The following is a 27,823-nucleotide window of genomic DNA, read 5'->3' as shown; positions in this document are numbered from 1 at the left end:
TGCCCATGTTTCCAGAAAAGTGAATCTTTAGGATTAAAGATTATAAAGATAGACAAATATAAATGAGAAGCATTTTTTGAAGCTTTTGCCTGAGCTTCCATTTGAATCCCTCCTTTTCAATGTGTACCTTTCCTTGATTTAAGAATTCTGCTTTTGTGTCTTTTGAAGCTCTGAATACCTTGAGTGCTACTCAAAATGCCATGAGTGACATACACTGGTGTTATTCAGAAACACAAAATCAAGTCTTTGCAGAAAATTGATGCAAACACAAATAACGGATTATGTTGTCAGGTCAGTTGACATTTGCTACAATCATTCTGCAGACCTAAACAATTTTAGTGTTAACACATAGGAGCAGACTAATGCAAATCCTAGCTCTCCGACATCATTTTGCTCACCCAGCAAAGGCATTTGAAAGTGACAGCTCTTTTCTCTACACTAAGATTTTAAAAGGTGTTTAAAACCACCCTACAATAATTCAGTGGGGTTTCTGAAATGTATAGATTTTCATAGGGCATGGAAAATGTGTGGCTTTTTTCAGAAAAAAATATTTCAATCAAAGTTTGTGTCTGTAGTATGACTCACAGGAAAGCTAACAGAATTCAGTTATAGTAAAATGTAAATTAAGATAAAGCAGTGCACATTTAAAAGTGTGTGGGAATGCCAAAATTCAGGAATGCAGAAGACTCATACGAGGGCTCAATTACATTCATCTAATTATCACTAACCTAGATGTCAATTACACTTTACTAGGAACATCCACGTGCAGGCATAATCTTCACATTTATGCACATTTACTCTGTGCCTGTAGTTGACTGATTCAGCTTTTCTTAGACAGAACTGAAGTAAAAATTTGTTAATCAGGATGCTGCTCTACATTTTCCTGGCAAGTCTGCAGAATGGCAGATGACTGTAGTTTGAAGCTGCAATGACAACTGCTAAAACCCCAAAAAGTTCAGCTGGGCAAGGCAGGAATGGAGATCTTTCTCTCCTCAGTACTCACCTGCCTGCTGGATGAAGTGCTCTCAGTGTTGGTTTTAGGGGCTGCTAAAGGAGGAAAAAGAAAACACTATCAATACAGTTTGCAAGTTATATGTAGCATCCTGAAGAACTGAAGCCTTCATTCTGGTATCATTTACAGCAGGGTAACCGCACCACTTTCAATAAATGAGAGAAAATATTTCAGATCTTCCATTGAAACATTTGCTTTTTTCTTTCCTGAACACAGATGTTGCTTCTATCGTGTTGTATAAAAGTTGAATGACAGCATTTCTTGTCAGTTAATATGTGACCTTTGGTTAGGACAGATTGCATCTAGTCAGTGTTGATCATTATAAACTTATTAAATCTTTAGTAGTAAATATAGCCTATTATCCCTAGTGGGAAAGAAGCATGGACAATCAGACTGGCTGGAAAGCATTCACTCCAGTTAAAGACATTGCACAGGAACAGCTCTACCAGCCAAAGACATTGTTCACATTTAATCTATAAAACAACAAGATTATGTCTTGGTTTTATGATTCTTCACAGGAAAGTACAAGACAGTGCTGCAAATGAGGGAAAAAAAACAAAACAAAACAAAACACACAAAAAACCACCCCCCCCACACAAAACAAACAATCAATCAAACAAACAAAAAACCAAAACAATAAACCAGCTACATGAGTCTGCTGGCCTATTCAACTTCACAAGCAAACTTGGGAGGCCAGAGAGGAACTCATCCTGTTGGTTTTCCACGTCAGCTTGTTAGTTACTTGAGCTGCATTGGGACAAAGGGGAATGAAACTGGGCCTTGAAAAATACTGCAGAAACTCCCATTCCCCCTAGAAAGTAAGTTTTGCAGCTCTCTGGCTCTTATATTGCTTCAAATGATTCTCGTAAGATATCTGGGACTCACACAGAATGCTACAGAGCAGCTTCCTTATCTCAGCTTTCACACCTCAGGTGATGAGGTCTCTCCTATTTCTAGAAATATAACTCAAGCGGAGTGGTGACTGATTTCTTTTGTGCAAGTGAAAGGATTATCAGAAAGGAAATTGTAATTATCAAGTAGGAGAAAAAACACAGAATGCTGATATTCCAATGAAAACAATTTTTGTTGTCTTGTCTTTAGAGATACCTATTTTTAGGAAAGAAACCAAATGTTTGGTTGAGAGTTTTTTTCCAGCTGGATGCCATTAGTTTTTCAATGCAAAAGTTCTGAGGTATTTTTTCCTTCCAAAAACTAATGTTCTCATTATTGACTACATTTTTGTTGGAGAAGATCTGTTAAAAATCTCCAGGTATGGTGAACATAATTTTTTCTTTAGCTAAATCTCTGTGTGCTCTTCATATAATTTCATGCCTCTTACAACATCCTTTTCCAAAACAGGCAGCTTATATAAAGCAGAAGAATCTTAAGTTGTGTTTTTTTTTTTTCTTTCACTGAAATGGACACAGGAAAAGCTGGGCTTTTGTTTGAGTCTTGCTATAGCTTTCCTTTAAGACCTGGAGCAATGATTTCAAACCCAAATTTCATCAACTCAAACTCAAATTTCATCATTTCAGACCAAGGAGTGCCAGCTACAGCAAGACAGAAGTGTCTGGATGGTAACACATGGAGTGACCATAATGCGCTCCCCTTTAAGTCTGCCAAATATTGAGAATTTAAAAGATGTTACATTTCAGTTTCCATGTTTATACCATAAAGATAACAGTCACGCACCTTTATACATTTTTTTTTCACCTCCCTCACTTCAGTGAAAATTGCAAGGTGTTATTATTAGGTGTACAAAAAACCCAACCAACCCACCAAATCTCCCAAAACAAAAAAAAAAAAACCCAGACAAAATAACCCCACAACAAAACAGAAAAAAATCCTGTATTTTGTATATTTCTTTCAAGAGATCTGTTTCTGTAAGGCATAGACAATTTACTTTGTAAGTACAACATAGAGCTATTCTATCTTTCTTCAGTATTCCCTTTAATACAAGACATTTTATTTCTGACTGCATTTCCCACTTGTTTCACTTTTCATTTCCTATGATATCTTTGTTTTACTGCCTTGGCTTCATTTTAAAGTCTGAGGCAAACAAAACAATTTGCCTACATTCAGGTTCTACAACTTCTTACAGTATGGGGATCTACTGCTGTTGTCATTGATTTTTTAAATGCTGCTTTGTTTTCAGGAATTGTGTGGTTGAACTCTGCAGGGACCATTACACACTGTAGTTAGTTGTTCCCCTTTCTACCATTTGGCAGCACAGTAAGGTGGCTGTGTACCGGCAGTTGTTCCACCTGTTTGGCAGATGACCACATTCCTCACTGTATCTCTAAACAACATTTGAGAAATGAGAAGTCATCAGAAAGCTCAACAATGTGCTTTCTTCCCAGCAGGAAACCAAAAACACAGGTGTGATACTTCCACTCATTCAGGACATAGTACTATAATAACATTAAACTGGCTTTTTAATGACTGTTAATGTTATCGTATCCTCTTAGGTTTCCTACTGTAATAAATGTAATGGTCAGAATCAACAGGAAGTTTTTGATTCTGTTGGAGCAAAGTGATGATTTGTGTACATAGAAGCAGCTTTCTTGCCATCTGTCCTAAGCAACAGCTGCATTGGCTACAGACAGGTGTATTCTTTTATTTTGAATACTTGTGGTGTATACAACTATCAGACTTCATGAGCTTTGAATAATCTAGTGAACAAGGCAGAAGAGGTTCTTACTATGGCGTTTCTTTGTTTCTGCTTTACCTTCTTCCTTTGTTACTCCCAAGCAGCCCATTAATTCTTGAACTGATAAGGATTTGTCGTTGTTCACATCACAGTATTCCACAAACTTCTTCACACATTTTTTGGGTTTTGATTTCTTTCTTAGGAATCTCTTAAATGGCTTGATTTCTTTTTTGCCAATGTCACCACTAGAATTTTTATCTAGCTGTTTGAAATACCAGTGGACCACTCTCTCTTCCAGAGTATGATTTGGATCAGGCTCTGAAACCCTGAAACAGAAAACAGCAGTTTAGTATTAATTCTGATACATAAACCTCAGTTTATACCTTTATTTCAGGATAGTTAAATCACTGTCTGATACATAGACCTCCCTGCTTTTGGCCACTAGCTTCTTGTACTGAATTCCTCTTTTTCCACTTTGGCCAACTGTATCCTAGTTTTACACTAAGGGTTGGAATCTGTTCTTAGTTACCTCTCTGAAACTCTGTTGAGGTCAGCACCATAGCCAGAAAACAGTGCTTTCCCCTTTCATTTCCTGAAACAGAGAAAAGTGAAGAGAGAAATAAAAGAGAAAAAGACAGTTTCATAGATGGAAGAACCATGAAAATGTGTAATATACCAGACTGAAGTAAGCCAACAGTCAGTATCGCCAAATACCCAGGCTTCAATTACAACCCGCGATGGATGCTCTTAGAGATAAAACGTCAAAATATATTGGATTACAAGGAATGTTATAACAATGAATGTCACCTCCTCTTCATTTGGTAAGCACCTGACCTTCAGACACCCGAAGTTTGACAGCACATACGCATTTTTAATTCCACCTGTGATTGTTGATTGCATTGGTTTGTTTTACAAGCAACTAGGCAAGCTATGAATCTAGAAGGTAGCACATATTCATCAAGTAATGGTTGAAAGGACAACAAAGACTGAGATACAGTTGCACCAGCAGCTACAGATAAACTGTAAGCTGTGCTGCTGCTGAAAATTTAGCTATCAAATGCTTCTCTGTTTAGTGGACATAGTCCACAGTGGTAACTTTGAAGTAAGCTCTCCTAGATAGGTTCTTGGAAATTTACCCTTTGTGAAGGATGAAGACTTCTCAAAGCCATCAACAATTCCTTCACTACTGTCGGAATTTTTTTGAAGACACACAAAAAGGATTGGAAACCCACCGGCTAGAAGACAATGATGGATCAGACACTGCATGCACCATATCCGTGGACAATGCATCCAAAACACTAGTGAGGAACTCATTCTTCTTGGCCCCAGGACAACCTAGAAAACCAGATTTTTTTTTTTCTTTTCTTGTTTCCTCTTTTCACAACATTTAAATTCCAATGATAGTTCAAAATTAGAGATAAATGTGACTCCCTCTATGCAAATTCCTGTATGTTGTGGTCAAGTTCATAACACAATTCAAAGAAAAACATCTAAATTTAGGTACATATCTGTAACATAGAGAAGGAATAGAAAAACATCTGTTTGAACTCAAGCAAGTGTGAATCTTGTTTGCACACCTTGGGTCTTTTTCTTTCAATTTTTTCCATTATTTTTCCTTTTTAAAGATATTTTTCCATGGGTGTCACATTATGAAAAGAACAGCTTTGAAATAACAGAAGTTTGTATGTGACACAGACCATTTGAAACATGGACTAGAAGACCACAGCACAACACTTCTTTCAGGTTTCCATTTTTGCCCCTCTGAACTACCATTGGCTTTCTGAACACACATTCTCTCAGTGCATTGATTTTTCTCTTTAAAATGACAGTCCTTTCCTTTTTCACTTTTCTCTTGGACAGAGGTTAATTCCCACTGTACAGAACTGTGGCAGATGTACTTCCCTGCCCCTGAAAACAACAGAAACTTCTAGGCTGATGGGCCACTGTGGTCATGCACATGCCTCTTGGGCAACAGACAGGGCCCTTGACCAATGAAATGCCTTGGTTGAGAGAAGTTTCTGGAAAACTACCATAAATGACCACAGCCCAGATTCAACTAGGGTATAAATGGACCACACCAGAGACTCCCTTTGAGTTGGCTTTTCTCAAAGAAGGATGTCTGTGAAAACTGTCCTCCTTAGACTGTCCACCTAAGGAACATTCCTTGAGGTCTGAGACACCTTGTCAATGTGGTAGGAGACCTGGGTACCCTTGAGAGTCTTCACTTTGTCACAGAGTGTGAAGATGCACATTTTTAATCATCACTTTAGAGTTTGGGGACCTGATCCCCTTGAGTTTGAGTGAGTTGTGTAGTAATCAAACTCCTAACTGGTATCTGAACCTGTGTTGTATAATGCTGTCAAAGTGCTGAATAATTTTGGATAAACCCCATTTATAGTTGGTTTCTTGTCAACAGCGCTGGTTAGAATAAAGTCTCTTTGGAGCTTGTTGCCTGCCTAAATAGACTTTTGGGGTGCCCCTGTGACAGGCACCTAGCCCAATTGGATGCTGTTAGTTGGTACTTAGGCTCATATTATAAGATCCTATGGTGATGCTAGATCATCCTCATAATTATATTCCCTATGCCACAAAGTTCTCTGAAAGAAACTGACAGCACATTTATGATGCATAATACGTCATATAACTGTACTGAAAGATCCACTCTTAGAGCAGTGCAGCTGAAGCAGATAAATTCATCTGACAAGCGCATGGATGTTGACACATGGAGATTTGCTTATACAATACACCTGCTTCCTCTCCTGTTTTCTAGAGCCCTGAGCCAAACACCAGGTCTTCCCCTAGCCCCATAACAGCTGAATTAAACTCTAAAATAATCCACAATCAGTGACATAGGGATGATAATCTTGAAGCTGGAGCCCACGGCAGGACTTTCACAGACAATTCCATGCAGGAGGCCTGGATACCCACAGTTTGTTGTTAAGTGAAAAAGGGAAATGCTTTGAAGTGTTGTGGAAAAGGAAGATTAGTCAATCAGTACAGATTTGTTATTTCGTTACACTTCTCAGTGACCTCTGGAGCAGAGAGTTGGATTTTCTGAGCCTGAAAAGCCTCATCTTGCCCAGCAAATTATTTTTTAATACATTGCATGTTGATCCAAGGAAATGAACCTGTGTTATATTAGCCCTTAGCTGTGTTGCAGTAAGAATAGCTCAGCCATTATGTATAGCCGCAGCACCCACTACATATTGTTATTATCTAACACATTCATGCAGTTATGAATTCCTTATCTCTTACGTGTTTGCCTTTGGCACCGGGGACATTTTATTCTAGTAACTGTAAAAGGCATGTAAGAGGAATTTACTAAAGCAAGTTTCACTGCACTACAAGTACACATCTGGAACCAGATGTCATTCTCCTAGATATGCTTCTCTTCCCTTAGCCTTTAACCACATTTTTTCTTCGGATTTTGTTTGTCTGTGTTTGGTTGGCTGGTTTTGTGTATGTGTGTGTTGTTTGAGGGGTTTTGTTTGTCTTTGAGTTTTTTTTGGTTGGTTGATTTCGTTGGTTGTTGCTGGTTTTGGTTCTTTTTCTTTTTTTTCCTGTCAAAACTGAAAAAGAAAAAGAAAGAAAGAAAAAAGAAGAAAGAAAAAAGAAAAAAGAAAAAAGAAAAAAGAAAGGAAAAAGGAAAGGAAAGGAAAGGGAAGGAGGAAGGAAGGAAGGAAGGAAAAAAACCACCCCAATCTCTATGACTATAATACTACTATAATATTAAGCTGGAGTTCAGTGAGACAAGCACTTGAGCTTTCTACGTAAGGCACAGAAATGAGAAGGGTGGCAAGACATTAGAAGGGAGGGACAGAAGACGACACCAACAGGTTTCTGGCAGCATTCAGTATATAATTCAAAAGTATATTCTCTAGAGAAAAGAGCTTACTGGTAAGTAAGGCTCAGACACTGCAACCATGTAAGTAAACTGTACATTGTGATTTAAATTAAGCCACATAACTTTGCAAGTCACAAAAGCACATTTGCCCAGAGATGAGCAGGCAGAGCCCAAGCAGTTCCCATGCAGAAGGCACATCCAGCTGTGTTAACATGGCAACCTGCCTGAATCAAGCAACTAAGTCTCTGGCCAGCCTACTGAGCACAGCACTACATCCTGATAGCAAGGATACTTGGCCTGTGGACCAGAGCTGGTTTCCTACAAAGGACAGGCAAAAAGAGGTCTGTCAGAGGCTCTCTATGTAGACCTGTCTTGAATGACACAAGCTTTATCCATTTTGTGCTGCAATTGTGTTACTGTCATCAGGCAGAAGCCTGAATCCTGCTCCAAACATGAGTTGTGAATTGATACAGGGCGCATGGAAAATGCAGAAAATAATACGTCAATACATAACAATGCAGCACAATATAGAGACAAGATAATTTGACTTTTTTTTTCTTTTTCTGTCCTTTTTTTGGATAGATAACTGTTGTTAATAGCTAATTTGATTTAGGAGCTCTACTTGAATTTTCCATGTTAGTTATGAGGGTATTCCTGAAACATCTGGAAGAAACAAAAAGATATGCTTTAGGTAGTTTCCACTGCTGTCCAGGGAGCTGCTGAGTGTACATATGCTACAGACGAAGAAATCAAAATCATGACTTAGCTTGCTAATTATGAGATATAGCTAGCTAGGGGAAAGTATCAACTTCCAAATTCACAAGAAATCATGGGGAAAAATCCATAGTTTAAAGCCTGTCTCTGATAATTTTTCCTGAGGTTAAGAAAGGTTCCTGAACATATATTGCATAAAGAATAGCAACTGAGAGCAACAGAAATCTTCTCATAGGAAAGAAATCTCACTGTTAAAACAAACACAATCAGTTGCTGTGAAACATTCTAAATTATAACTCTACTACTTAACGTAAAACTACACTCCACAAAATCCTCACCAGTTAAATACAGAGAAAATATTCAGTTTCTCCCAATTATAATTTTTGCTGATGTGTGGGCAATCGTACAGAATTTACCTCACAGTGAAACCTCTGTTCTTTGCAGGTGTTATTAACCCAGAGTAATTCTCTCGAGGCTTCACGCTGAGCTTTAATTTTCAACAAACTTGCGGATGAAATGGCAAGACTGGGGGAACTTTAGCTTGATTGTAATGAATAATTCACTCTTAGTGGACTAAATACAGAAAGGGAAAGACTAGTCTCTTATGGGAGCCTTATGCTTTTCACTATGGTTTATGTACTTTGGTTTCTTCTGCTGCAGCTGCTTGTCCTGTGTGGATTTGACATCTTACATAAATAATAATTTGTTGTTGAAGGGTTGAATTTGAAACCACATGGAGTTAACCTACAGGTTCAGAGATGTAACATAGAGTTGAGTGTTTGCTTTAAGGATAGTTTTACCCAGAGCAAACCTTAGACCAACAAATACATACCACAAATGATGGGAATATACAAACACCTCATTTCAGCTATAATATAAAGGTAATCAAAGAATCATCATTATACATTATATATCTCACATGTACATGTGTCTCTCTATAAATATACCTAGCTTTAGTACCGAGGATGGAATTTTTGACTTAAATCTGTAGGGCACTTGTCTATAAACCTTCTAAAATATGCACCCAAGTGCCTTGAATCTCCCTGATTGATTGATAATAATTTACTGCTGTCAATCCTGGAAGATTATATTTTACAGCACATCTGAAGTCACAACTAGAAAAGCATTTTGTTCGTTTCCGTAAAAATGTGAATACAGTAGATAAGATTAATCACCTTAAAAGGGAGTTTACATTAATTAATTACTTTAAAAGAGAGTTTACATTAATCTTCCTGCAAGAGAGGAAACTATCTTCAGTCAGTCACTCAAATAATTAAAGGCATGAGAACTTCCAGTCAGTAAACCTAAAGCTTCTTTTTTTTATTCTGTTTCTTAATATGAATGTCAGGCTTAGCAGTGCACACAAATAAAATGACCACTGAAATACCTCTGAAGATTTTAAATAAGTTTTGATCAGCCAAAAATCAGAATTATTCATGTTTCTTTTGCAGGTTTAACTTCACTGAAATATAGTGCTATATAGGAAAAAATAATTTAACAAAGTTTGTCAGTGCTGCTGGTTATGCTAAAAGAAAAAAACAACACAAGGAAAATATTTTCTCTTGGGTTTCTGTTCTACACACACATATTTGTACAGTTCATTAATTTATTTCTCTTGAGCTATATAAATCACAAGTTTGTATTTCTCTAGATATGCTGAGGATCCTCCTCATCTTCTGGAGGACTTCCTGAGCTCTTCCTGAGCCCCACTGCACAAAGAAAAAGCCCTTCAAAAGTTGAGCCTAGGAATTTAAATTTCTAACTCTGCTGGAGTCTAAAAATCATGGCCTCAACAGACTTAGTGGTTTTATGGCTCACTGCAGTTTTTCCCTCACTGCACTTCCTGGTAATATCTCACAAACAGTAATTATCTACCTCTTAGTCTGTATCTGAGAAAGGTTGAGGACGTTATAATTTCTCCTTGTTAAAATCCCTCAGATATTACCCTTTCCTTTCCTTTCCTTTCCTTTCCTTTCCTTTCATTTCCATTCCTCTTTCTCTCAAGTATTCTTACCAATTAAAATAATAAAGTGAAATTCAGAGCCAAATTATCTTTTATCTGTGCTTATCCAAATTTCAGAAAAAATAAAGTAGAATAGAAAATATGTTACCTGGAAGTGAGCTACGGATCCATTGCTTTGTAACCCCAAACCTCTATGTCTTACAAGGAAGAAATATTTTTTCTTGAGAAGGGCAGGAAGCAGATTTCAGTTCTCCACATATATTTAACTTTTGGTTTTGTTACTATTTTAAAATTATCTTTAATTTCAGGGTGGGGAAACAAAAGAGTTAACAAAGGATGTTCTTTCAAGGCCCTACCCTTCAATTGCAGGCATTCATATCATACCAAAATGCATTGAGTGGGATTTGTTGAACTTGAGCCTGCTGAAATGAGGTGTCTTATCCATAACAGTTATTTAAGCTCAGTATGAAGGAACCCATTCAGAAGGCATTCATCACAGCTGTATTAGACTTTTTATTAGAATAGGATAGGATCCCCCTTAAAACGTATCCCTTCTTCCCCATTAACTACTGAGGAAGCCCAGACAGCTAACTTACACTCCCATATGATGTAAAACTGCTTGTGATGGATTCTACATGTATCTGTTTTGTAAGTTCATTTAGGCTCAGACTACTCTGTTATTCTTTGGGTGAATGTAGTGGAAAGAAGGGATAATGTTCATAGCAGAAACACACATGATCCTATAAACAGTTTTCACAGGTAACTGAGTGATAAAGTTAGGCTAGAGCGCTTGTTGAGCTGAAATGCAGTTCATTACATTTATTTAAGTTCTTGCAATATTATTGTTAAACAGGAAAATGAGAATCAGAACATCACACCATAACACAGGTAATGTGAAATGATTAACCTTTGATTGACACTTTTTAGTTTGGTTTTTCCTCTATGAGAGTTCGAAAGGGTTTTGAGAAGCAAATTTCTTCCTGCTAACAGTTCAGAGATGGCACTGTGAGAAGAGGCAGGGATGAAGCAGCTAGAACACTGTAATCATTTGAGATGCCATCCAAAACACAGAGTAGAATTTGAGAAAGTCTGTGGACCTTATTTTCCTTTTTTAAACATTCTTTTGTGGACACTTACCTTTCTAGTTTTGTCTGGGAAAAGGAAAAAGGTCTGAAAACTCAGGTGATAAGGAGGTCTTGCTCCTTTGCTGCCTAGCTGGACACAAGGCAGCTGAAGTTTTTATTAGGTAGCAACTGCCTACCCAATATCTACCCCAGTTTTGGAGGCCAAAGACACTTTAGTATGTTGAGAAGAATCTGAAATTCTGAGGATTTAGGTTCAGCTTGTGCCAATGCAAACAGCTTTCAGAGGCTTGTCACCTTACATTTAATATGACCTGCAATATAGCCATGTGGGTCCAGCTCCAGCATAAGAAAGAAAACATATTTGTCTGAAGTGCTGGCACAGTAACACAAGTCAATTAGCCTACAGGTTAGGACACAGAGAGAAGTGATTCAGGATTAGAAAGGGGCCTAAAAAAGTCCAGAAGAGAAAAGAAACTGGATCCAATTTTCAAAAGTTTATACTTCTGTATTACATACTATGTTACATGACTGCCTGTCCCTGAGATATACAGCTGGTACTTCTGACTACAGGAACACTTTCAACAATAGCTTATTAAATTGAAATATTTTGGAATCCAGTTTTGTGTGCTATGGCAGGCATCTGAATCTCCACATTATCACTCTGAGAGTCTGAACAATTAATAACCAATATTACTTAGGGAGTCAAAATGCAGTCCTTTTTAGGAGACATTTATTACTTCCAATTCACTTGTATTTTCATCATGCTCTTCTGTTTCCTCTCAGGAGATGGGTATGAAATAACCGTATTTAATTACCTCAATTTAAATATCCATTAAAAAGGAAAAGCTATTACAAAATATGTATGTTGTTGCAATTATGGAAGTGACCTCAGAAATAAGGTGTATAATTCTGGTCTTCTGCTGGAAAAATGGAACTATGGGGACTTGCTTAGTGGGGATGGCTTTTACATTACTTAATTAACCTAAGCAGCCTGCCCCTTGGAAATGTGCGTGAAAAACAGCCTTTTCTACAAACTCATGTTCATTTTAACCTTTGTGAATACCTCTCACTGAGACTTTTACCATTAGAGGAATCAGCTGAAAGTCCCAAAAGTATCCACTCTCAACTAAAGCCACAAAAAAAGCTCTCTATTCAGACACTAAGAACTAATGGTCATTAAAGCAAAAAAGATGAAGGAAACTCAGAGCTAAGTTAGAAACTGTCAGCCCAGCAGCATACATGTATGCGAGAGCTATTTTAGTACAGTCCTTGTACAGAGTGCTATCAGGTTTTCAGACAGAAAATTTCAGACAGCAGAATCTTCATGCTGGTCTCTGGTTCTTATGCTCTCATAACATGGGATGGATAGAGATGTAAGGCCAGCACTCTTTTCAGTCCCTCAAAAGGTGTTCCATACATGATGGATTTTTTCATATGTGCCTTTGAAACATTGCACTTATTTTTTTTTCTTTTTCTAAAACCAAATGTAGATGGTACAGAGCAAACCTGACCTGTGGTGCACAAATGAGGAATCCCACAGGTGCAATGACTTCATGTCTGTCTCTCCTGGAAATGGAAGCAGTGGCAGAACCACCAATTATGAAGCTAAGTCACTGCTAGAATGGCACAAAGCTGATTGTTGGATGGTGTAAGATGAGCTGGAAAAGGAGATGGAGAAATGAGGAACAGAAAGGAGGCAGATCTAGCTATACTGGAAGCAGTCACATGAAGTATCAGAATCTTCACTCATGCTTTATTTTTCTTATATAGATACTTACGAGTACTGAATTTGAATTAGGAGACAAATTTTCATCAATGTTATCTGATTATTTTTTCTCTTTACCTCTCATAATGGGCAAATGAAAGATTTAGAAATTGGATTTCCAACAAAGAGGGGAGCTGGGAATCAGGAGAGGCAGGCATGGCTATTTCTTGGAACATTAACGGTATACTGAATTTTAACTCAGGATGAGTTTTTACAGCAGTGATTAAAAGAAGTTTATAAAATGGAAGTTCTGGAAGTAACTGAAGTGAAACAAGAGTCAGCAAGAACTACTAAGGCATTACTTGAACACTATGGAATGAACCAGTTCTTGGAAACCTGGCATTGTGAAAATCTCTCTCTCTCTTTATGTAGTATTTAATTTGGGATTGGCAGTTGTGTTATCCTTCCTGGACACTTTCCATTAAACATGACGGATATCCTCTGCAAATACCATTTCAAATCTCCCTGGCTCATCCTTTGCTAAATAAAAAAGCTGTAAAATGACTAATACAAAAGCATAAATACAGCCTTACAATTGCTCAGTATGAAACTTTACAAGGTATGATATGCAAGAGTGAAACATCCTTACTTCCCACTGAAGGAAGCCGTCATATTATACCAGACTGAAGGCTCAGGCCTTAATAATTAGACACTATCCATTTACTTTAAAATAAATGTCCACTCCTAATTCACCATTACACAGCTTACTTCTCCAGGGTTGGCAGCGAGTGATCTCGCTTTCTTTGCAAATTGACCTCTATCTATTCTCCAAGTCAAATATAATACTGTGTACCTCATTAAACCACAATAAACTAATGTTCAAGTAATGATGAGCTTTAGTTCATCCCACAAAAAGTGGGACAATTCAGACTTAATCATGCCACACTTAATTTGCAATTTACTGTAAGCACTGAGGAAATGAAATGCATAGTGCTTGGTAGCAAAGATCCTGCAATGACAGAAGCACAAAGGAGTAAACTAAAGATGCAGATGAATGTAATTATGGTTCTGAAGTGTCTGCCAGGAAGGATGCAATGCAGCCAACTTCATGTAAAATAGTTTGAAGTGTGTGGTTTGATTACAAAGTGACAGCAGAGTGATCCAGTTACATGATAGCACTCCATTATGGATTATGAGGATGGTTTGCTCACTGGACCACTACCCTGTATGCTAGCTTCATTATGTACAGTGTGATCTGTTATCCTCGTGTGCTGCACACCCTGCATTTGGTCAGGAAACCACCTAGGAACATCCTGCAGCAATGCCAAGGCCCGAGTTTCCTCACATTAGTGCAGAAGCCCACCCTGTCAACTTCAGCAGGGGTTGTGGGGTTTAATGCTAATCAAATTGCCCAGTCAGTCTCTCAGTATTAACAGGTAATATCCAATAGGGTTGAGGAGAGAGGCTATTGAAAAGTGAAAACCATCTCACTCTTACTGACCATGAGACTCGAGAGTAAAAAAAGAGATAGAGAAATACCCTGTCATACCCCTCCAGCAGTCAGGCTTGTTCTGAAAATAAACATGACCTCGTTTTATACACAGGCTGACATGACATGGACTGCTGCAGGACTGAGCATACGTACAGTTATAGGAGCATGTGTGTCCTGCCTCTGGAGCAGGCCATGGAATCTTGCTTGTTGAAAACACAGCAACAGTAACACATGAAGGGGATTCTCATGCATCTTACTGTCTGCTGCTGGATAAATGCAGAGAAATGGAAACAATACATCTTTGTGCCCTGGGCATTGCAGGCAATAGGGGAAAACACAATCCGAATGTACAACAGCAGCATCCCAAACGCTCATACCCCTTAAAACTAAGTCCCTCTTGTACATGTATAACAACCATGCATTCCACCCATGCATTTTGCAACAGTAAGTGCTTGCCTGTTGGTGAATGAAACTGAAATGATGACTCTGGTTATAATTCATACACCCCACATTTCCATTCTAACATTCCTGTGAATGCTTCTTTGGTATAAATATGCATACTCTAATGTTGATTTAGTAAACAGCAGTCATTCTCCATCTCAAGTGAATGGATGTAAAGCACTCATTCAAAATTAAAGGTCTACACTCCATACTTGTAGATATGCAACACTGCAAATTCCAACAAACACAGACTTTCAGCCCATGAACTTTATATGACTAGATTAAACCCTCTGCAGATGGCTATAAAAGCATTTAAAAGCTAGATTGTCAAAAATCAATAGGTGGTCTACTGCTGGTTAAAATCAGAAGGCAAAAAAGAACATAATGAGAAAAATGATCCTTAAACCTTTAAAAATGTCTGGGATTAGATTAAGAGATTCGATAGGTGTGTGCGGATTACAAGGACAAGATAAACAGTTAAAACTCATCTATTTCTGTCAGCTGATATAAGCACATTCACAAGGGGTTTTGCCCCAGGATTCAACTATGTATGCCTTCTTAAAGACCAAAGCTTAAGCCAGAACAATTTATTTGTGAAAAGCAGAAGGAAATGAATATATGGTAAGGGTAGTGAAAGGAGAAGACAAGCATGGAAATTAGAGAGAATCAGGTAGAAAGCCAAGGAAGAGAGGCATGGAAACCAGTGGGGAAAAAAGCTGCTTGAAGTTTCAAGCAAACTCACAGCGACAGCCTGTGCTCTGACACAAACACCTCTGACAGCACCAACACTGACAGAATATTAATCTTCCTCCTCCATTATCCTCAAAAAAAAAAAAAAAGTAGCTCGCTGAGATAGCTCTGGCATTAACATGAGTAGGCTTCTGGAGATTTTTATGTATCTGCTTCTGCCGAAGCCATGTGGATAACATCGCTGAATCTCTTCACATCTTTAGCTGCATTTGCAGAGGCAGAGGGATTTTATATCTTCCTATTGCTTCTGGCACTCTTGGTATGTGACCATGAAGAAGTTCTCTCTAGGCCTGGCCAGGAAACAATTCCATCATGTGGAAAGTGTCAGGATTGGGTAACTCAGATTTTATTCTGGTGCAGAATGAGGGGTTTTTTTTACTTTTTAATTTTATTTTTAAGAACAAAACACCCCATCTCATCTTGGCCAAATAGCTTGGTGATGAGGGCACGCAGCTGAGACGGGGGAGACTGAGGTTCAACTCCCTGATCGAAACCAGACAGAGCAGGGAGTTAAAACCTGGCTTGCTGTTATCCCAGAAGAGTACCCTAATCTCTGACACTGGAGAGTCAGGTTCAATTCCTTGCTCTGTCTGGTTTGGATCAGGGATTTGAACCTAGGTCCTTTCCTCTTCAGCTGAATGCTCTAATCATCAAGCTGTTGTGTGTCCACAGAAGGATTCCTTTTGGTGTGAGCAAGCTCTTCAGAACATAGAGTGTCAGAAACCACTTGTTTTGCTACATTAAAATGTTTTCTTTAGAAAAGTAACAATACCATTAGACTGGACAGCACATTCTTTAAGTAAGTCAACAGAGCGCTCTCACTAGATCAAATGAATTAATGAACTTAAAGAAAAGCATGTGCTTCAGTGCTTTGCTGGGCAAAGGCCACCGCACTTTACACACTGAAGAGTCAAATTCTCAGTAAGGTTTTTTTCTTGCCTATTTTAGACTCAAGAATTTCAGCCTTACCAAACAACAGAGTTGTGGGAACTGATACATAAGCAGCACTTTATCATCTTGCAACACCATAAGTCACTATTTAAATTTTTTTTGAGCAGTGCATGTATACAAGAGAAGCTTGTTGTTTAATATAGGAGCTCTTAAGTCTGTTGGTTTTTATTTTCTAACTGCAAATCCATTCTATTTAAAATTGAGTATTTAACTTGTCTATCTTTCAAGACAAATGTTTTACTTAAGAGACATAAAGAGGGCAGACAATACAACTTCCAGTGGAATAAAGTTGAATTCTGAGCACAGTGGAAAAAATAGGGGAGATGGAGGGAATCAGACATTCAGACATCATGGGAAAGAGAGGAAAAAACATCATTCACAGGGTTAACAAAAAGCATAGGGTACTTCAGTGTTCTATCTCCATTTGATATTTGTATTTCCACTCACAACACAGAGTACAAGCTTCACTTCAGTTGCCTTTTATGTTTTCATGAACAAGGTTTCATTCAATTATCTAAATTTAAAATGGAAAGTGAACTTGGGGTTCTCACACTGTACTTTCAAAAACATTCTCAAACTTTATGCTTAATGACATGACTTAGTAAAGCACCTAGGATTGCCTTTAATGTTAAAGATTATCTTGAGTTGTTCTGGTTCCTGTGATCTGCTTGAGCAGAATTAATATGATCTATGAATTTCATGGATGTATAAAGATAGAAACATCTATCAAGACAAAGGGAGAGGATGGTAGTTCCCAATTCAAGTTTTACAGTATTTTTTTTAGTGATCTCTAATTTTTCTATTTTCTGCTTTTTCTGCATGAAAAGGATCACTTTTCATCTCTCAAATATTTGAGAAATTACTTAAGTGCCACTGGTGTGTTTTTAAATGGTTACCAGGAAACACTGCAGAAGAATATAACTGCCTAGCTATCAAGGCACGTTTTAAGAATACATTGCTCTTCTTAATGACAGGCATTTATCTGTAGTCTCTACTGAAAATATAATGAGCGTAGAATGTGCTCACTTTATCTGTCCTGTGTTACAGCATTCTGTCTTATCTGTAAACAGAGCTAAAACACAAAAAAAGGCAACTGGGGCATAGAGGCATTGAGGAATGGATCTTTTGCTGTTGAAGAAAGGAGTTCAGATTTTGGTTTGGTTAGAAGCAGTTTAACCCAATTCCTACTTATCTCAAAATTACAAATGTTACTAAGGGAAAGTGTTGAAGTTAAACAACTGAGAGAGAAGACAAATCTGTAAGGGGAAACATAATTTGAGCCTATGTGCAGGGTATAAATCCTTACTTTAATGTCAAATACATTTGTAAATATATAGTTCAAAAAAAAAAATGTATTCCTCAGTATTAGAACTGAAAATGGGCCCACTTACGAGTGCCATCTGAGATATAAGGCATACAAGGTACTCTTCTCTTTCTGCACAGTTTAACAATTTCTGAAATTCATGGTAGAAGGAGGGAAAACTTCAGCAACAAGACATTCACTGTACCCCAAAATGAGCTCACTTTCTGTATATCAGTCATATCTTCCTGAATTAAGACAATGGCATAATAGTATAGTCAGAGTAAGATCCAGTGGGTCTAATCTGGTTTTGGTTTTGGTTTTTGTTTTTCCACCCTCTCTCCAGAAGACCAGGATTGATTTGTAATGAGAAGTCCAGGTTTAACAGGCTCATTCAGGTAATACTTTTATAATAAGAAATGCATGCCTTTCCTTTCACATAAATGAGAGTTTTCTGACCTGCTTCTGAGGCCTACTTTCCTTGAGCAGATTGCAAAGAATCAGAGCAGTGTGTGTGTGTTCACATTCCTCCTTCCCCCTCCAGCCTTCCACAAGAAACGACTATCAAGTGAAGCCTGCCCACAAGATACCCCACAGCCAGATATGAATGAGCACCACCAACAACAAAGCATTCACCCGAATGCTTAGCTAGGTCTCCAAGCTTAAAGCTCAAGTAGCTGAGGAATTCAACAAATCAAAGCTTCACTGTAGAATAAGCCATACAGTTTTTACTTTCCCAGAAAAGCCCCGCTTTCCCAAATAACCCTAGTTTCACCAAGCCACTTGCCTATATCAGGGAAATTAATGAACTTCAAAAATAAAAACAACTCAGGATGAACAGCGAGGCCTGTTTTTCTAAACATCAGAAATGCCAGCACCACAGCAGTGTGCCTTCATTTTTTACCAAGTTATACAAGGAGCTGTAAATTAAAGCCTGATTCCTGGACCTTACATGTCCTGCCACTGCACTGCACATTAATCTCTTTCCTTGATTCAGTTGCCAATTTTGCAATAAGGTTGTGTGATGCATGCCTAGAGCCACAAACTTGTCTCCAAGAGAACTGTGCACCCTGTTACTGCAATACAGGGGGCAAAATACTTGTATTAAGAAACTGAGTTTTTATAGGAACTTCAAATGAGTTATTTTCGTAATCCCTATTGGATTAAACTTTTCCTATTGACAAACACATCTAGTGAACAAAATGCTATGTATAAATCCTGCACAGCTCATAGAATTAATGAAATGGGCTTGTAAACATGTGAGACACAGATGTTGTGGTTCTGTTTGCCTTGATTTCTTTTTATCAAGAAGTAAAAACAAAGGAAAAAGAAACACAGCAATCAAAGGATGAAATCAGCATTGTGTCAAAGAAAGTGGACAGTGGAAACAGAGGACATTATTTCAAACAGCTCCTAACATATTGGCTTTTTAGTGTTTGCAAAAAAGTAAACTTAGCTCAGTTTGCAATAGGAAAGCACTGGAGTTTCATGAAAAACATAGTAAAAATTATAGTAATTCAGGAAATAAAGTCATTTTTTTATAAGAGAGACTAGCTTCCTTCGATTTGGTAGGAACCAAATAAGGTTCAGTCTGAGGAACATCCTTTAAAAATCTGACATTGGGATTGTATATCTTATATTAATTATTTTTATCTATGACTTTTGTTCAAACCAATATGGCAATGTCAACGACATCTAGAGAATGAACTCTCTGTAGGTGCTGTTTACGTAGTTTAGATAATCACAGCCTCTACAGCCCAGCTGGTGTTCTAATTACACTGAAGTATGTTTTATACAAGCAGATAGGAAAACTTGGATTATACTAAACAGTTAAGGAGGAAGAGATATTTACCAAAAGTTCTTAATTAACTAAGTGTCCTGGCTTCCCAGGAGAAAAAACCTCATACTGTACAGAGAAAGTAGTCCTTTGAAATATACACAGCATAAAATGCATCAATCATACGTTTTCAGGAGCAATCTTCCTGCTTTTCAAAGAGAAAAGATGTTGAGACACAGTTGTAAGGGCTGGAAAGTTATATTTTCCATCATGCTTAAGAAGACTCCAATTTGTTAGTAGGTCTGCATGAGAAATCTGAAAGATAAGTATGCAGAGCAGATACAAAGGGGTGAAATATGTGGCCACCGCTAGTGCTGTACGTGGTAACCTACCACTCAGTAACTTTAAGATTCATGGAAATTGTCAATAAACAGAGAGTGTGGATATGCTCAAGGATTCACATTGTATATGCAATGAAGTCGACATCACATGAGGCTGTTGAGCTCAATGACACAGTGCAGAGTAACCCTTCTCCCCCAAGGGAACGTGCCATACAACAAGCTCTAGGCAAATGGAGCAGGCACATACATGTCCCCACAGGAAAGGTGGGCTGGCCAGAGCAGTTCACCCCATTTCTGAAAGGGGAATAGTTCGAAACCCCCTCCTAAGTCTCACTGACGGGAGAAGATACAAAGAGCTCATTCATCACACCTAGCCCCCAGCCCAGACTCATGCCTGAGCAAGCTGGCCTCTGCCACGTGTGGAAGGAGTTTATTGTCCTAACTCATCTCAGCACAGGGGTGCACACAGCTGGTGTCACCCCAGCCTCACCTCACACAGCACCTCCAGAGTCTGGCATCTGAGCAGCCTTGCTCCAGAGCAGGACAGCAGAAGCAGAGAAACGAACCTCTGCTCAGATGTTTGGAAAGCACAAGGCATGATACCTACACTCCAGCTCCCAGCACCACTCTCCAGGAAAAGTTAGTATTGTGAGAGATACCTGGACTCTAACACTGACACTTCTTGAAATCTTCTAAAAACCCTTGTTACTAAATCTCACTTATTTCTTCCATTCTGTGAAATAAAAAGCAAAAAACACACTAATGAAAATATCAGAGTTCTCCGCTTTATACTGAGCTCTTTGTAGGGATTGGGTAGGTATACCGTCCTGGTTACTGGTGTCATTTGTGCCTCTTTAAACCTGTACAGAACTGGCTAAAGTGAGACTATTTTCAATTCAAAGCAATTAATTAGAAGCAGAATTTGAACCACAGTTCGATAAAATTAAATAGAATAAAATAATAAAAATCTCCTTTGAAGCAAGTAACCACCAAAAGCATACCAATAAGCTATTATTTACTGAGTCAATTACAAAGCTACTTTCAAGTAGTTACCTTTGTAATCATCTAGATGAAATCAACTAATGTTAGAGGAAATATTGACATAATCTGCATTTACTTATTTTTCTTATTCTTAATAAAATGACACTTAACAAATTGTAAAGTTCTGATAGTAAAACCACTGTTTTCTGAAATTAAAATAGCACAGTCAACTTGAGTGAAGCTAAGGAAAATTGTAATTTGTTTCTCTAAATTATGTCACAAGTGTTCATTACACACAGCAGAAATAGGATACAGCTCATAGAATGTGTTTCTTTCAATTCAATACTTGAGAAAACACTATTGAGCTGGCTTCAACATATTCATAAGTATAACCCGCTTAAGACCCTTTCATAGGAGGGTGAGCTGAGAGGCACAAGAGGATCTCTGTGTGTACACATGTGCATGGTAGTATAAACAGAGATTTAAATTCAGGTCTATGTAAGCTATCGTATAACAGCTTTTAATCTGCATAAATTAGAAACACATTATTCCTGCGTGGTGAAATCACAGGCGCACATCACCCCAAACAAACACCAGTAGAAATTAAACCCCAAGGTACCTTTAAAACCCTGTACATGCACATGTTTTCTAGGGGAATAAAGAATCAAAAACTGTCTTGTATAAATATTTTAGAGATCTGTAGAACATTTTGTTAGAAATATTTTTTGATACTATGAATCCAGCTATATAGATCTCGGAGGGAGCTAAAAATTCTAACTAATAAAGTACTTCTCTAAATAACTTAAAATTGACTTCCTGCATTCAAAGCCTAATGGATCAAGCACCAGAAATATTGAAAAATTTCCAAGGGTGTAAACATGTGCTACATATCTTAATAGAAAACCAGGAATATTTTCAGTGGTTCAGAGATGTTGTTTCATGACAGTTTAAATATTGCTTCTCTGAACTGAAATTAAGGGGATGGAAATCTCCAACACACATGAAGCAGTAACTCTTTTCAGTCACTAGTGATTATTTAGATGCCTGCATATACACATACATACACAACTAATGGAGCTTTTTATGATGTCTTCCTGCTTGACATGTTGAAAATGAGAGACACATAGGAATAATGTCAAGTGAGACTGTAGAACTGAATGCCAAATGCAATTTATGTGTTAAATCCAAAATGGAGTATAATCTTCTCACCACCAGATATATAGTAGATATGATACAACTACATAGCTAAATGTCAGTCAATAGCTATACCTAAATTCTGCTTTTCTCTTCAGAGAGCTAGCTAAATTTTTCAAACTCTGGGTTTATTTTCTGTGAACTAATCTGCCAAGTTCTAGTAAATATTAATATTTTCTGTTATAGCCGTGGGTGGCTACAAAACCTAGGAAGTCTTTGCTTATCGTTACTTTTCCCCATTATAAAGTTCACAGCACAGAAGGGTCTGCAATGCTGAATAAGTCATAAAAAAGCTGATAAATATTCACTCTGATTCTTAAATGAATTTGATTCCATAACCTTTTCTTTGCATTCAACTGTGTTCCAAAGCTAATTTAAAGTTGGATCACGACCAGCAAATTTGGATTACATACCCAAAGAACCAAAAATTCAGACTTGTAAGGATAGATTCTGTAACTCTCCAGTAAGGGAACAGGAGTAGTACCCTGGGACTGAAAAACTCTGACTTTCCACAGGTTCTGAGTGCCTGCATCTCATTTAGCAATCAGAAACTACATAGCACGTAGAATAACAAGGGTTATGGAACCAGCCTAAACCTTCATCCTACAAACACTTGTGCCTGGGCTTAACTTTACAACCACATGTAAAGGTTCCTTTGATTTTAATGAATCTAATCACAGGAAGAATGTGGGTAAGCGTTTGCAGGATCAGGGTTCAGCAGGTCATGAATTGTATTTTAGGAATATTTACAACGAATTGCTCGTGGACCACTTATGGAGCAAGAGTCTATACCAGAAGACATTTCTAGAGAGCAAACAAATTCAAGGACTTCACAAGCATAAAGGGCAAAATTTGTGAATAATTTATTTCCCAAAATGATTCATGGATTTTTGCCATATGCTAACATCGGGAATCCATGAACAGTAGCACTCCTGCTGAGCTACAGAGAAGCAAATTTCTGAATCCTGTGAAGCATTCGGAGTCCTTTGAAAGAATTCCCAGATGTTTGTATGGAGTAATTTCATTTCTTCCTTGAGGGCTTTCAGTTGTGGAGGCCTGCAAGTTGTGTTGAGCCCAAGGAATAACATCACATATTTGAGAACCACTGAGATAGTGTTGTCTACACTGTCATCTTTGTGAACAAGAATGTTTGTTCTAGATCTCTTCACTGAGCCCAGAGAAATGCATTCCCTGCTGTATAAATACCTGATGCAATAAGGGACCTGGAGGAGAGCCAGCTGGCTTAGGCTCAGCCAGTATGAAACAGAGGTGACACATATTGGCAGACTGAAGCACTTTGAGGAATTGGCAGGAACTTTCACTGCCTCTTTAGTTGATGGCATCTGTCCACCCATTGTCCAAGTGGCTTTGCAATCAGCTAGACTGCAAATTTTCCAGGCATCATCTTGTTATTCTGTGTTTGCACAGTGCCCAAAACACTGGGATCCCAGACTGTACAAGTAAAAACTATTGTGATACGAACAATTAACTATACTAAGCATAGAGACTTCCCAAGCTCATCTCTGGTCCCGGGTTCTCCATACTAACAGTAGTAGGTATGCTGTCTTCTACTTCTGACTGTGCCAAGGTTGCAACACTTCTTTACCAAGACATAGCATGTATAGTCAATCATGTCTTTGATCCCACATAACCATGATGACATAACCTGGAATTATCTTTTAGCCTCAGCTGGAAACCCTGCTCGATACTGATATTCTACTTTCTAAAATAAAATCAACCTCAGTGAGAGCATTCAACACTGATTTTGCCTCTTATGCTAGTGACCAGTTCCACTGGTCTTCTCAGGTAAGCCATGCCAGTGTCTAGAAAATGTGTGCATAGAATATACTCTCTGATTGTCAGAGACAGCCTTTTTCTCAAAAGTAAGTGAACAGAGACATTAATGCTACATACTAAAATAAAAATATTTTGTTCAGAAAAATATACCCACTGACGTGAGATCAGAGTACCAACAATTTTGACTACATCTTATTCCTTTTCCTTGACAAGTGAGATAAACTCATTGATTGACACTTGCGGTTATTACTCATCAGCCAAAATGGATGTTATTTCTATATTATACTTTAACTTACTCAAATTGTTAGGAAGTGAGAAGTCTTGCTCTGGCTTAATTTTTCACAAGCCCTAATCTCATAACTCTGTCTGGATTTCAAAAAGTCGCTGTTTGATACTAAACACAAAATTACTAGGGTGGTTTATTATCAGTACAGGGTATTTTCAAAGTTGCTGGGAAGTAAATGAAAATCTCACTGAACTCGCTGAGAACTAGGTGCTCATCTTATTTGAAAACTGTAGCACTTCTCCAAGTGACTAAGCACACAGAATAAATGCCTAACTATTGCTGTTCCCTCTTAAAAATATAGCTACAGAAATACATTCATTCATAAATGAAAATATTTTTTTTTCCCTGTTCACAGATTAAACATGAGAGCTGTTTCTGCCAGATAATCAAGGAGGACTTGTATCCAAGGATGAAAACAAAACAAAGCAAGATAGCCATTTTTCAGCAAACAGCCTTGCAAATCAATGGCATGTTTTTATTCAGTTTATACTCTATCAGATGAAAAAGGAGAAGCCCAATACCACACCTCTTAGAGGAAATAGTGTCTTATTATCTGACTCCCACTCACTGTCACGGTAAGGTTCAGGTTTCATTTTTCATTATGATTATAGCCCTGGCAGACTAAAAGGTTTTCGCCTTTTCCTTTCAGTCATGAGTTTTTCCTGCCATCTTTCAGACTGCAAGATGATAATAATTGCGGGCATTCTGGTAGAAAACACTGAGCTTATTCTACATCAGTCTTCCACGTTTCTTGTGTTTTTTCTGCTTTTCACCCAAGAACTGCAATCCAGTTGCCTCAAGTTATTACGAAATACCTCTCCCATGTCTTCACTGTACCAGAAATTATTTCAAGATTTTTTAAAAGCATTGTTGAAGATTAGTATATTTAGGAATACAGAATCAAAGTTTGTTCAATGTGGGCAAATAATTTAATCACTTTTAGGTTCCAATGTGATCAAAGTTTCACTCTGCTTAAGTAAGGATTTTATACTGAGCACAGACACTACCTCAGTATCTACAGTCCTGTATTTACAAGCAGCTGTTTTAAAAGAGTCTGAGGTTTTTTCATTGTAAACTTCAGACTTCTTTTATAAGTCAGTAAGTGTCTTGATTTTCTTAATGCTCACATATATTTTCCACAGAGTCCTTACTAAAAGAAACAAAGCTGTTTAACATGCACCATTTTACACTTTCTTTTGGATTTCTTGATTAGGCTAATCTCTGCATCAAACCATTTCACATAAGTTCATTTCCTTCTTTGTCTTTTTGGTATTTAAAAAAAAAAAAAAAAGAGACATAAAAGGAAAGTATAATGTTCAGTAGAAAGGAAGGTCTCTCAGCTCTGAATTATAAAGCATCTCTCTTTGTCCCCAAGAAGGCCTCAATGCTATGTGCTTTGGAGTGGCTGAACGCTTACCGACAGAAATCTCCTGAAGTATAGATTATTAGTCCATGCACAGAGGCTTTGGGTTTGTCATCAGTAAGCAGGGGCCATGAAATGCTAGTTTAAGGAGAATGAAATTTAAGATTTCATTAGACTAAATTGGTTTCATGGAGCAATTAGTCATTCCTCTCCTCCTCCCCCATACCTGATATCTGCAGTCTAGCTAATACTCCAAATACTTAAGTGAGGTAAAGGAGTATCTGAAAAAATGCCATTTTTCAAACAGATGCTCTCATACTCTATTAGCACTGTCAGACGTATTCCCCTGCTAAAAGCACTTCAGAGTGGAACAGTGCAAGAAAAAATGTTGATGCATGATCCAATCTCAGCTGAATACCATTGACCACAGCAGAGACAAAGCCAGGCTGAATCTCACTGCTTGTGGAATATCATAGCTGTTCATTTGCATGATCTGTTCAGGTAAGGTGGGAATTATGTCATTTAACTTGAGCTATCAAAATATATTCAACTACTGGTGTTAGTCATACTTGTTCCCTCTACAGTTCATGGAGATAGGCACTTCCGAAAGAGATTCAATCTCAACCAAATATCAATGGGACACAAAGTCATAATTCTAGCATAAAGATCTGAACTCATTGAATATTTATATATCAAAATCTCTATTCTATCTTTAGATATCACAAAAATGACCATTTGCTTGAATGGGTCAGAACTAATTCCTTGTGGATTTTTTTTTCTCCTCTTTGGTGTGATGACTACAAGCCTACAATAGACTTTTCTACTTTTCCAAGTGTGGTTTGACTAGTAATGCACTCTGAGTATCATCTGGGAGGGCTGTGTATTACATCTGCTCGTAACAGGCTAATCTGCCATGGCATTACAAAGTCTTTCCAAACTTTCACTGACTTCCAAGATTTCATTTGCTTTTAGGTAGTAAGTTCACTGTTTTGATCCTTTTTAATGGGTGGGCTCCTTCCTGTAAGCAGTTCAGAGATATCCAAGCAAAATTATGCCATGTGGAGGTAGAGAACTACTAAGTACAAGCACAGATTGAGACAGTGCTTGAAATTTTCTCAGTAAAAGACAAACAAAACAAAAACAACAAACAACAAACAAAACCAAAACAAAAAAAACCCACCCCCTAACCCTCTCTAAATCAGCTCCATGAGTTAATAATAATCATAATAATGAGATTAGTATCCATTATGCTGTTCTATTTTTTAAAAGAAAAAACAAATGTGTTCATTCAAAACTTTTTCATTCCTGGATTTAGAACACTGTCTATATTAAATTATGGATTAAAATGTATAGATAAATTAAAGGTAAAAATTGAAATATCCTTCTGAAATGTTTTTTTTCAGCTTTACCGAAGTTTTATGGTGGAACAGGCTTGCTTCACTTAGTTTATTATTTCTCACTGAGGGCAAAACAAAGATTGTGGGGTTTTTTATGCGTGTGTATTTATATATATATAGATGCATGTATGTATATATATATTCACTCCAAAATAATAACTTCCCTAGTAGAGATGGAAGAAAAGGTTCCACTTTTATCAGAATCAATGGCAAAATCATCAAGTGTAGGGTGCAGCATTTATCAACATATTTACAGCCTCAATGGGTACAAACTAACACAGTTTCATGAGGGTCAGGGGAACTTTTCCATGCACTCAGACTTAGAAAAGGCATTTCTGGGAGGAAACATTTGCTCACTTAATCATTCTTTGGCCCAGAAGATGAAAAACACAATCAGAAACTCATTTGGACAGAGCTGGTGCAGCGACAGTGACACTAAAGCTGCTGGGTGATGACCTTGAGGGAAGCCAGCCAGACACAAGAGAACGTTCTGCCTTTCTGGGCATGTGTCCCCAGACACGCGTGTCCTGCTACAGGGACTTTCTCAGCTCTCACTGACAGCAAGACCCAATGGCACAGAGCAGCACAGCAGGAAAGGCTGCACTGCTTAACAAGGGATTTGGCTGGAAAGGGAGGACAGCAACAAGCGAGGTGAGAAACTCAGTTTATATTCCTTGGCACAGCCTCCAGCATTTTTTTAATGCTGAGAGAAAATGAAATCAGTGTTTATTAGCCCTAATATAGCCCTTTAAAATAAACACAAAATTACAGGTTAATATT

General features: G+C 37.8%; 1 protein-coding gene across 3 annotated transcripts in view; it reads right to left on the bottom strand.

Annotated features, from left to right (window-relative positions):
• SMOC2 (SPARC related modular calcium binding 2) overlaps positions 1 to 27,823 on the bottom strand; it is a 143,731-nt gene that overhangs the window by 3,471 nt on the left and 112,437 nt on the right. For 2 of the 3 annotated variants that reach the window (XM_065630988.1, XM_065630990.1), the window contains exons 10-12: positions 4,895 to 4,997; positions 3,714 to 3,988; positions 1,004 to 1,047 (exon numbers count right to left, since the gene is read on the bottom strand). In XM_065630988.1, coding sequence (XP_065487060.1) covers positions 1,004 to 1,047; positions 3,714 to 3,988; positions 4,895 to 4,997 — 422 coding nt within the window. The remainder of the gene's footprint in view (positions 1 to 1,003; positions 1,048 to 3,713; positions 3,989 to 4,894; positions 4,998 to 27,823) is intronic. The other variant, XM_065630989.1, reaches the window with a different exon arrangement.

The sequence above is a fragment of the Caloenas nicobarica genome, chromosome 3 (genome assembly GCF_036013445.1).
Source record: "Caloenas nicobarica isolate bCalNic1 chromosome 3, bCalNic1.hap1, whole genome shotgun sequence".
Classification (NCBI taxonomy): Eukaryota; Metazoa; Chordata; class Aves; order Columbiformes; family Columbidae; genus Caloenas; species Caloenas nicobarica.
This window is presented reverse-complemented; position numbering and strand designations above follow the sequence as displayed.